Source organism: Oncorhynchus kisutch, linkage group LG16, assembly GCF_002021735.2.
Source record: "Oncorhynchus kisutch isolate 150728-3 linkage group LG16, Okis_V2, whole genome shotgun sequence".
Classification (NCBI taxonomy): domain Eukaryota; kingdom Metazoa; phylum Chordata; class Actinopteri; order Salmoniformes; family Salmonidae; genus Oncorhynchus; species Oncorhynchus kisutch.
This window is the reverse complement of record NC_034189.2, coordinates 13059109-13070998: the sequence shown is the minus strand read 5'-3', so window position 1 is coordinate 13070998 and position 11890 is coordinate 13059109. Positions and strand designations below refer to the sequence as shown.

General features: G+C 42.9%; 1 protein-coding gene across 4 annotated transcripts; it reads right to left on the bottom strand.

Annotated features, from left to right (window-relative positions):
- Nucleotides 1-1083: 1083 nt before the first annotated feature.
- Nucleotides 1084-11834, bottom strand: LOC109882637 (chromatin complexes subunit BAP18). 4 transcript variants are annotated; one of them, XM_031791815.1, is made up of 7 exons: nt 11455-11820; nt 10682-10776; nt 8834-8935; nt 8072-8295; nt 7703-7801; nt 2178-2278; nt 1084-2084 (listed from the first exon to the last, which is right to left on the bottom strand). In XM_031791815.1, the coding sequence occupies exons 1-6, from the start codon at nt 11473-11475 to the stop codon at nt 2214-2216; spliced, it is 606 nt and encodes a 201-aa protein (XP_031647675.1). In that variant the 5' UTR covers nt 11476-11820; the 3' UTR covers nt 1084-2084; nt 2178-2213. The 4 variants fall into 4 exon arrangements, with proteins under 4 accessions (XP_031647675.1, XP_020330323.1, XP_020330324.1 ...); XM_020474734.2 differs by having other exon boundaries at nt 1084-2278; nt 7703-7798; nt 11455-11816; XM_020474735.2 differs by lacking the exon at nt 8834-8935 and having other exon boundaries at nt 1084-2278; nt 11455-11834.
- Between the last annotated feature and the right edge of the window lie 56 nt (nt 11835-11890).

Genomic DNA, 11890 nt, shown 5'->3' with positions numbered 1-11890 from the left:
TGTAACGTTGTCAGCATGACAGTTTTACTGTTATCTCAATGTCATGTGTTTTGCCCCTTTTTACGTTGGCATTCCGTTTGTTGCTAGCTTTTCAGCATGACATGGTTGTTCCTCTCATTGGAAAAAAATACTTTTACGTATCTAAACAACTGTGATTGTCAGTGTGACCTTTTATAATCCGATATTACTCAAAGGAAAGACAATGTTCCAGTTATTTCTACTCTAGGAATGAATCAAGTTACACTCCATTGTTACATTTATCTAATTATAAAGACCATGATTCAGTGTTGATCCCTCCCAGTCTGACACTCCTAATGACAAAGGGGCCTGGTAGTCCTGCTGGTTGGCCTGGCTACTGGTCTCTCCTCGATTTGTCTGGAGACTGAGGCCTGTCGACCTGCCTGGTGGCGTCTCGCTACAAACTAAGGCCAGGTGGTCGGATGGTCTCTACTCTCTTCCTCTCCAGTCTGACACAGTCGACTTGGCTGGTCTCTTCGGTCTTTAGTGTCTCTGGCTCCAAAGAGAGGTCTATCCGTCTCTGTTGGCCTGGCTCTTGGACTCTCCCTTGGTCTGCCTGCTGGTCTCTCTTCCTCTCTCCAGTGTGTCTGGCGTTAGCAGCACAACATTACTGGTAGCTAGCTGCCGTCTCCAGTGTGTCTGGCGTTAGCAGCACATCATTACTGGTAGCTAGCCTGTCTCTGGGCTGCCAGTATGGCTTGTGCTGCTAACGCCAGACGCACACTTGTCTACAATACATCTTTATCCAGCCATCAGCCTGGAATGGTATCAATTGCTGTGTTCATATTCTGTACTGTACCACTATTCTTTTACTCAGTAGTGAATTTTCATCAGCATACGCTGCGTTAGTGGCATCATAGTGGACTATTTTATGTTGTGGCTATCTCTCATTTTTGAGGGTTGGTGTTTAATTTGATTCATAGCTTTTGGGGAAAAAAATGGGGGCTATTGTGTGGTAGTGTACATGGGGTTTCACAACCCTTTTACTGTGTCCACCAGTATCTTCAATTGTAAAGCATTTTATTTTAATAAAGACTCCTGATAAATTACTGCCAACTACATTAGTTGTATTAAATTCAACTTTTATTCACCATAATTCAGCAAGTCACACAAGTAATTTCATCATCACTGTCTTTAGAGAGAGGCCTCTATACGAAACAGGCAGGGACAAATGTTTTCGGGGGGAAAACTGAAGGATGAAGGTGGGTCATGTTTTGATCAATGTTCTTTGCCACAGTGTTTCATAGAATGGAAAATACTGTACACTAAACTCTGAATTTGTAACCAATTCCTATGCCTTGATACAATTCTGAGTTCATAGCGACATTATCCAGTAGGATTTTCAAACAGTTGTCTTTTTAGTGGTGGATTTCATGAATAACTCAATGATATTATAAACTGGTTTGAGCCCTGAATTCTGATTGGCTGAAAGCCATGGTATATCAGACCATATACCACAGGGGTGACTATGTATTTTTACTGCTCTAATTACATTGGTAACCAGTTTATAATAGCAGTAAGGCTCTTCTGGGGTTTGTGATATGGCCAGCTAAGGGCTGTAGCCAGACACTCCGCATTGCATCATGCGTAAGAACAACCCTTATCCATGGTGTATTGGCCATATACCAGGCCTTATTGCTTAAGTATACAACCGCTTACAATTGTCACAGGGCTGCCTAGATAAAGGAATATTTTTGACGATAGGTACCAACATCATAATTCATGTATAGCCATAAACCAAGAGTGGCAATTGACACACTACAGGCCTTGGTCACTCGTATCGGCCTGGACCCTAGACTCACCGCACAGTGGCTTTTTGCATGGTACAAAAAAAACTAAGTATGAAAGAAAATAACACTATTTACATCCACCAACACATTCCTCATGCAAGAGAAATTTGTGGCTGAAATAATTATTTTGCCAGAGCAATAGCATCATAGGCCCTGGCCAAAAGCAGTGCACTAAATAGGGATCCTTTTTAGACAACCATAGAGATCTGCCAAAGCAAATCTTCTGAAGGATCTCAGCTGTTGTTCATAGAAGAGATGCCTGGGCTGCTCAAATGGCACCCTATTAAGTGCACTGCATTTGACCAGGGTACATGGGGATCTGGTCAAAACTAGTACACTATGTAGGAAACAGGGTGCCATTTGGAATGGAGCCAAGAGGTCGTCTGAAGGTCGAATGGTGAGAGGTCAACGAGAGAGGAGCGGCAGGTCACTTGAGTTCATGATGAGGCCAGAATCGAGGTTCAGGTTGTCTGGAGAGAAAAACAGCAGGGGGAAGAAACACTTTAGTTGAAAAATAGAATTGACTTTCCCCCAGAAACTCTGTTAAACAATATCGTTTCTGCAATATGTGAAAAAGAACATGTTAAATGAAAACTAAGGTTCTCTATTTTTGGGGGGAAATTACAGCATATATACATTCAACCATTTTCCATCCCCAAAATGTGAATTAAGCCAAGGCTTTGTTTTATGGTCAAACAGATGGAAAAGGGGTCTTAAACATCTTCCAGAAAAATATATCAAAACAATGTTGAAGTACAGACTCCTGCCAACATAACACTTTCATTTGAGAAAATGTTCTGCCTTCTATAAGTTTAAGAAACATTGCCTTGTGCTTTAACTCCGTTACCAAAAACACCGAACAAAAATATATATACACAACATGTAAAGTGTTGGTCCCATGTTTCATGTGCTGCAATAAAATATCCCAGAAATTTTACATACACAAAAAGCTTCTCTAAAAATGTTGTACACAATTTTTCTTACATCCCTTTTAGTGAGCATTTCTCCTTTTGCCAAGATAATCCATCCATCTGACAGGTGTGGCATATCAAGAAGCTGATTAAACAGCATGGTCATTACAAAGGTGCACCTTGTGCTGGGAGGAAAAGGCCACTAAAATGTGCAATTTTGTTACACAACCCAATGCCACAGATGTCTCAAGTTTTAAGGGAGCCTGCAATTAGCATGTTGACTGCAGGAATGTCCACCAGAGCTATTGCCAGAGAATGTAATGTTCATTTCTCTACCAATGCCATTTTAGAGAATTTGGCAGTACGTCCAACCGGCCTCAACCGCAGACCATGTGTAACCATGCCAGCCCAGGACCTCCACATCCGGCTTCTGAGACAAGCCACCCCGACAGCTGATGAAACCAAGGAGTATTTATTTCTGAAATAAAGCACTTTTTTGTGGGGGAAAAAACTCATTCTGATTGGCCTATGCCCTCCCAGGCCCACCCATGGCTGCTCCCTTGCCCAGTCATGTGAAATCCATAGATTAGGGCCTAATGAATTCATTTCAATTGACAGTTTTCCTTATATGAACTGTAACTCTGTAAAATCGTTGATTGTTGCGCGTTTATATTTTAGTTAAGTATATCTAAGCCTATATATTCTTTATGAAAGTTCACATAAGTAACAAGAATGGGTAGACATGTCAAAAAGTGTTCTTGCTGATATTACATTTTGTTTATGAATTAAGTGATTAAAACTTTATTCCAATACCAAATCACTAACTAGCTACAATGGGGAAATCATAGTCACAAACTACAGTTGGGTTCACAAGTTTGGACAGTACAGTATAGTTGAGTACACAACCAAAGACATTATGATTGTTCAGATTTGGTCTGGACCAACCAAATTTGGTCTTGTTTGCTCATTAAAATAATAGCCAGTGTGTAGAATAATCCCAAGTTATTCAAAGGAGGATATTGCATATTTATATACCTATTTAGGATACAACACCATGAAGATAATGACATTCATATCCATAATTATGCATTTCTGTCTAGTACAGATCAGTGAACCATGATGAAATTCTGTAACTGGGTGTAAACCCACTTCACTTACTGTAGTTCAATAACTAAAAGATTATTTTTCAAAGTCAATGCGTCATCGCTGACGCCCCATTATTTTGTTGAATCTTAATTCAGAGCAGATATTTAACTGAGTTTTTGGAAAACGTGGTCGCATAATGAGGGAGATTTTCTGTTACCAAATGTTGCATCTGCGCAGTTCTTTCAGTAAAATGTGTGTTTGTAAAATGCTCCAGTCATTGCTCGTAGAGTTGTAATGGTTTGTTAAACTTCGAAAAACAATGTTTTTTTCTTTGGCATACATTTTAAGTGACAATTCAGGAGTCTCCGCACAATTCCTTTACCGTGGAATTGCCCTACAGTTTTCAGATACACCATTTTTTTTACCTTTATTCAACTAGGAAAGTCAGTTAAGAACAAATTCTTATTTACAATGGCGGCCTACCCCGGCCAAATAGGTTGATCTTGATGAACAATAGCCTAATTCTTGGGTTCCCCTCAATCAGTCAATAGCAAAGGCTGTGCATTATCACGATCAGCAGTAGTGAATAGTAGTAACTAGGGATGCACGATATATCGGTGAGCATATCGGAATCGGACGATATTAGCTAAAAATGCCAACATCGGCATCGACCCGATCTCTGTCTAGTTTAACACCGATGTCAAAGCTGATGTGTATACCTATAGAACATAAGTAGATGATGTAATGACGCCACACAAAACACAGCTCTACACAGAACAAAAAGCTGAAAAATACTAAGCGCACACTTACAACAACTAGACAAGTTGAAGTCCAGCAGTCATTTGAAAGAGTAAGAACATTTCAGCAAGACAACTCAAAGGTGAAATCCATTAACACCAAGATAACGGAATTCATTGCCTTTGACAATCCACTGTTCGCTGTCCTGGATGTTGGCTTTCGCCGTCTGGTCGAGCACCGGTACACACTACCAAGTGCGCTATTTTTCAGATGTTGCCCTTCCCGGAGTTACACAGTATTGTTGAAACACACCCATGAGCTACTTGCTATGGGCGTCACTGCTATTAGCTTCACAACTGACATTTGGACCAGCGATGTCAGCCCCATAAGCATGCTGAGTCTGCACAGCGGGTCGGCATCCCCCCCCACCACCTTTATTCAACCAGGTAGGCTAGTTGAGAACAAGTTCTCATTTGCAACTGTGACCTGGCCAAGATAAAGCAAAGCAGTTCGACACATACAACACAGTTACACATGGAATAAACAAAACATACAGTCAATAATACAGTAGAACAAAAGAAAACAAAAAGTCTATATACAGTGAGTGCAAATTAGTTAAGTTAAGGAAATAACTAGGCCATGGTGGCGAAGTAATTACAATATAGCATATTGCATGCTCAAGAATGTGCTGCTTCTTCTCAAAACCGCTGCTGCCATTTCAAATGGTATTTGAGAACATGTTTGAAACATGAACACACTAGCTAGCTTCATTCAAACAACTGACTGGAGAAATAATCTCATCAACTGCGTCTGCAGCAGACATGATACCTTCTGTCATGGCATTGAAACACTCAACAAACTGCCCACACAGACCGTGGGGTTAAAACTTACAGAAGTACTGGAGGCTGTGAACAAGTGATTCAGTGGCCTTCTCTCTGAGCCTCTTTACTGTGTCACCACCATGCTCCATGCTAGGTACAAGGACCGCTACTTCTTTAACAGGCATTCTCTCTGAGCCTCTTTACTGTGTCACCACCATGCTCCATGCTAGGTACAAGGACAGCTACTTCTTTAACAGGCATTCTCTCTGAGCCTCCTTACTGTGTCACCTCCATGCTAGGTACAAGGACCGCTACTTCTTTAACAGGCATTCTCTCTGAGCCTCCTTACTGTGTCACCTCCATGCTAGGTACAAGGACAGCTACTTCTTTAACAGGCATTCTCTCTGAGCCTCTTTACTGTGTCACCACCATGCTCCATGCTAGGTACAAGGACCGCTACTTCTTTAACAGGCATTCTGTCTGAGCCTCCTTACTGTGTCACCACCATGCTCCATGCTAGGTACAAGGACAGCTACTTCTTTAACAGGCATTCTCTCTGAGCATCTTTACTGTGTCACCACCATGCTCCATGCTAGGTACAAGGACAGCTACTTCTTTAACAGGCATTCTCTCTGAGCCTCCTTACTGTGTCACCACCATGCTCCATGCTAGGTACAAGGACCGCTACTTCTTTAACAGGCATTCTCTCTGAGCCTCTTTACTGTGTCACCACCATGCTCCATGCTAGGTACAAGGACAGCTACTTCTTTAACAGGCATTCTCTCTGAGCCTCTTTACTGTGTCACCACCATGCTCCATGCTAGGTACAAGGACCGCTACTTCTTTAACAGGCATTCTCTGAGCCTCTTTACTGTGTCACCACCATGCTCCATGCTAGGTACAAGGACAGCTACTTCTTTAACAGGCATTCTCTCTGAGCCTCTTTACTGTGTCACCACCATGTTCCATGCTAGGTACAAGGACAGCTACTTCTTTAACAGGCACTCTCTCTGAGCCTCTTTACTGTGTCACCACCATGCTCCATGCTAGGTACAAGGACCGCTACTTCTTTAACAGGCATTCTCTCTGAGCCTCTTTACTGTGTCACCACCATGCTCCATGCTAGGTACAAGGACCGCTACTTCTTTAACAGGCATTCTCTCTGAGCCTCTTTACTGTGTCACCACCATGCTCCATGCTAGGTACAAGGACCGCTACTTCGATGCAGACAAGAAACAGGGTTTACATGAAATGTTACATACACAGCTGGACAAGATGGAAACATACACAGTGACAGTGGGCACCGAGGAAGAGGCCACGGACAGACAGAGCTGGACAAGATGGAAACAGACACAGTGACAGTGGGCACCGAGGAAGAGGCCACGGACAGACAGAGCTGGACAAGATGGAAACAGACACAGTGACAGTGGGCACCGAGGAAGAGGACACGGACAGACAGAGCTGGACAAGATGGAAACAGACACAGTGACAGTGGGCACCGAGGAAGAGGCCACGGACAGACAGAGCTGGACAAGATGGAAACAGACACAGTGACAGTGGGCACCGAGGAAGAGGCCACGGACAGACAGAGCTGGACAAGATGGAAACAGACACAGTGACAGTGGGCACCGAGGAAGAGGCCATGGACAGACAGAGCTGGACAAGATGGAAACAGACACAGTGACAGTGGGCACCGAGGAAGAGGACACGGACAGACAGAGCTGGACAAGATGGAAACAGACACAGTGACAGTGGGCACCGAGGAAGAGGACACGGACAGACAGAGCTGAAACTGCACTGCTTGACATGTATGATGAAATCCTGGTTGAGAAAGAAACGACTGAACAAATTAACAATAAAATAGCACAGCAAGTAAGTGAAAGAAATAGGTTTTGATTATGTTTTACTGGTAATGCGGACATATATAAATGCCCAAAAAATAACATTTTGGTCAATGTGGTGTGTGTGTAACCTTTATTTAACTAGGCAAGTCAGTTAAGAACAAATTACTATTTACAATGACGGCCTACCCCGGCCAAACCCAGATGACGCTGGGCCAATTGTGCGCCGCCCTATGGGACTCCCAATCATGGAGATACAGCCTGGATTCGAACCAGGGACTGTAGTTACGCCTCTTGCACTGAGATGCAGTGCCTTAGACCGCTGCGTCTGTGTGTGTGTGTTAACTATTTAACTGTACTAGAATGCTTCAAAGGCCGCTTACAGTTTTAATATCGATATCAGGGTTTTTGGCAAGGAAATGATCAGATATCGGTATCAGCCAAAATGAACATATAGGTGCATCCCTAGTAGTAAAGAAGGCCGTTGTGTCTCTCACCCTGATCGAAGTTTAGTTTCTTGGAGTTGGATCCCTCTCCCAGTCCCTCCAAGTCAGAGTTCACATCAGAGTCATTCAGAGCACTCAGGGTCACGTCTGCTGGAACACGTTATAACACACAGGCAGGAAGAGAGGACGGGATGGTTAGCTAAATGTAAAAACCTCGGAAATATGATATGGACATTTTGTTGAAAAACAATACATCAGTATGACACTTTGATAAAATGCCAATAAATGGATGTTCCCACACTTCATGTCTTCATTAAGTGCCCTAAGTAGATTTCAGTGTGGAGTGTGAATAAAAAGCATTGCCAAGGTGAATATAACTAAAAAGCTGAATGATTCCTTCATCCATCCATCTCCACTCACCTGAGGTCTTCTGTTTCTTCATAGCGGGAGGAGCCACGGTCACGTTGCCCTGGAGACCTGCCGGCAAGATGACCTGAGCAGTTGGCACAGCGATGACAGTTGGAGTTGCCGTGGTGGCCATGGTGACAGCGGTCTTCTTCACGGTCTTCTTTGGGGAGTCGGTGGAGATGGGCATCCCACTCTCGTCATATAGCTTCCTCTTGACTGTGGTTTTAATCTGAGCCCTGATGAGGAGAAACAAGGTGGGAGGTTAGCGGTGGTGGTGGGGATTCAACCAGTAACCTGTCATCAAACACTTAAGAAAAAAAGGAAACCATCATAATTTGACACAGATCTTTAGCACTAGTAGACAGACAGTACAACGGATGATCTTCTAGTGATGGTTTATCTCATCAGGGCCTGTGTCACTGATAGTCTATCTATCTTCTTAGCTTTGGAGCTAGCTACCTCTTAAAAGATCTGACTAGACACCACTTAGACGTGAAGTGTTCAATGAGAGAAAGAGATACAAGGTAAGTCAGCGAGACTGGGTGAAGGAGAAAGAGAATAAATGACACGTAGAGAGACATGCTTCTTTATTAGATCTATTTTGTTGTATTATTTGTTATACTACTTTGATATTACTGCACTGTTGGCTAGAGCTTGCAAGTTAAGCATTTTACTATAGACAAATAGAACTTGAAACTTGATAAGAGGCCATTAGGAATGAGAAGACAGGGAGAGAAAGGGGAAAGACGAAGAAGAGGGAGAGTGTGTCCTTACACGGTACGCTCCTTGATGACAGAGCTGAGAGAGTTCAGGTCATCACCAAATCTCACCACGGCCGATCTCAGCTGCTCAATCTCAGTGTCCGTCCACTTAGCTCTGTAATGACACACAGGGCGTGTTTCAGATCCACTAAGCTACATTGCAGTTGGACTGCACAGATTGCAGAATCCCTGATCTACAAATCACCTTGCATCCTAAATAACTACCCATTATGATTATAGATCAGTCATTCTGCTCACGGAACACTGTTGCTTCCATTTCTCTCTTTGCCCCAACGTCTGAACACATCGACAACAGTCACCTACGAAGTATTGTTACCTAAGGGAAACAACTACTTCAAGGTCTCAGAGCAAGTGACATAACCACCGCTAACTAGCTAACCATTTCACAGTGGTAACACCCAGTCACTAACTAGCTAGCCATTTCACAGTGGTAACACCCAGTCACTAACTAGCCATTTCACAGTGGCAACACCCAGTCACTAACTAGCTAGCCATTTCACAGTGGCAATGCCCAGTCGCTAACTAGCTAGCCATTTCACAGTGGTAACACCCAGTCGCTAACTAGCTAGCCATTTCACAGTGGTAACACTCAGTCGCTAACTAGCTAGCCATTTCACAGTGGTAACACCCAGTCGCTAACTAGCTAGCCATTTCACAGTGGTAACACCCAGTCGCTAACTAGCTAGCCATTTCACAGTGGTAACACCCAGTCGCTAACTAGCTAGCCATTTCACAGTGGTAACACCCAGTCGCTAACTAGCTAGCCATTTCACAGCGGTAACACCCAGTCGCTAACTAGCTAGCCATTTCACAGTGGTAACACCCAGTCGCTAACTAGCTAGCCATTTCACAGCGGTAACACCCAGTCGCTAACTAGCTAGCCATTTCACAGTGGTAACACCCAGTCGCTAACTAGCTAGCCATTTCACAGCGGTAACACCCAGTCGCTAACTAGCTAGCCATTTCACAGTGGTAACACCCAGTCGCTAACTAGCTAGCCATTTCACAGCAGTAACACGCAGTCGCTAACTAGCTAGCCATTTCACAGCGGTAACACCCAGTCGCTAACTAGCTAGCCATTTCACAGCGGTAACACCCAGTCGCTAACTAGCTAGCCATTTCACAGCGGTAACACCCAGTCGTTAACTAGCTAGCCATTTCACAGCGGTAACACCCAGTAGGTGATCAGCAATTAATGCTCTATTTCCTCATGTTCATTCAGAACCCCTCAGACTGAGAGGATCACCTCCACCGCCCAGTGACTAAGAGAGGATGTCATGTGCTTCGTGGTAATGACATAGCAGTGTTTCCTCTGTGTTTTTCTTGGCATGAATATTCCACAGAGCACAGCAAATGAATCAGAGTCTACTACCAGTGACACAAGCCCAAAAATAACCAAGTCGTGGTCAGTAGACAGGCTTATAATGTAGAATAGAGACATGGAATGCTACATAGGCCAATCGATACAGTTCTTTATCTACATGCAACTTGGTGTGTGTGTGTGTGTGTTATGGTTGGGTGATATTTGGGGAGACCTCTTCTACGATATGCTATTCCAAATATCGCGATAGCCGATATAATAATTCTGCGCCACTAATGACTAAATGATTACGACTACAATTATAACATTATAGTTGCATTCTCAATATATGATCTTCATATGGCGAACAAATATGACTTAATTCATTTTCAACATACTAACTTATAAAACCACAGTTTTGAGTTGTAAAGTTCAAATAGAGTATAGTCTTGCACTTCACAATATATTGTCAATGTCAAATATCACGATATTCAGTTGAATCCTATATCGGGCCAACCCTACGGCGTGTGTTCCCCTCACCCTGCAGGGCTGGAGTCAGCCACGGGATGCAGCTGCATGGTCAGCTCACCCAGCTTAGTGAAAGCTGCTCCTGCTGCTGAGAAGATCTCTCCAACCTGTGACATGAACCCAGAAAACAACTCAAAAACACTAATACCTTTGAATTATCCTCTCCTATTTTATTTTGATGCAGTAGCTAAGGTTGGAGTACAGTATGTATCAGGGTTGGCGTCAATTCCAATTCTCTTCAATGATTTTGGATGAGGAACATTTTGAATTGGAATTTGGTTTACGATCTGAATTGACTGGCATTGAACCCAACCCTGGTATGTGTGACCAACTGTATAACACCTGCAAGGCAATGCCTGGTGGCATATTATAGCAATATAGGACTTGTTCATGTTTTACAGATTTGGTATTTTGTACTGTTCTAATGCAGAATTAAATGTTTAAGAGCAGATAATTGAGGGTTTTTGCACCATGTAGACAGCGCCACCATGTGGTGGCTTATATACACGCATAAAGGACAACTTTGCCAAAACTTTAATTCAGCCACGTCCTTGCCTGACTTATCATAAAACGAATTATGCATTTTCAAAAGAGTTTCCTTGGTATAGCAAAGACAAGTAAAATACATGTTTCTCTTTGGAATACATCTAGCTATTGTTCTACACAGGTACAAATTGAAATTAACGACGTTAGCTTGCTATTTTGAACGTTAGCTAGATTTGATTTGCAGCATCTAGCTAAATAACAAATATAACGTTAGTTAACAAGGGCTAAAACCAACCTACCTTCGTTGAGGCTGAAGTCATTTTGCTTTTTGTAGTTGCTGTACTGACTCCGATTTTCCGAGAAAGAACACTATTTAGAGATGCTAGTTTAGTTTCAGGTTTAGCTAGCTTGCTTGCACTGCAGGCTGGCAAAACAAAGGACAACTTCGTCCGCGACGCGTCCTACAATATTGATATTCGTGTCTGCAATATGCTAATGGTTTCAGTGACCCGTTACATTTTAGTAACACAGTCCATGTGTTTTGTGTGCAATAATCAGCAATTTTTACGCACAATTAAATAAATAACACACACAAACGACATCAATAGACAAACGGAAGTCCTAACGTGCGCTGGTAAATTCCAAGCGATGATTGGTCCAAAATCCACGCGATGTGTTCACGATTGGTCCAAATTCATAACTACGTTTCAATTTTTTTTTATCCCATTTTAAACA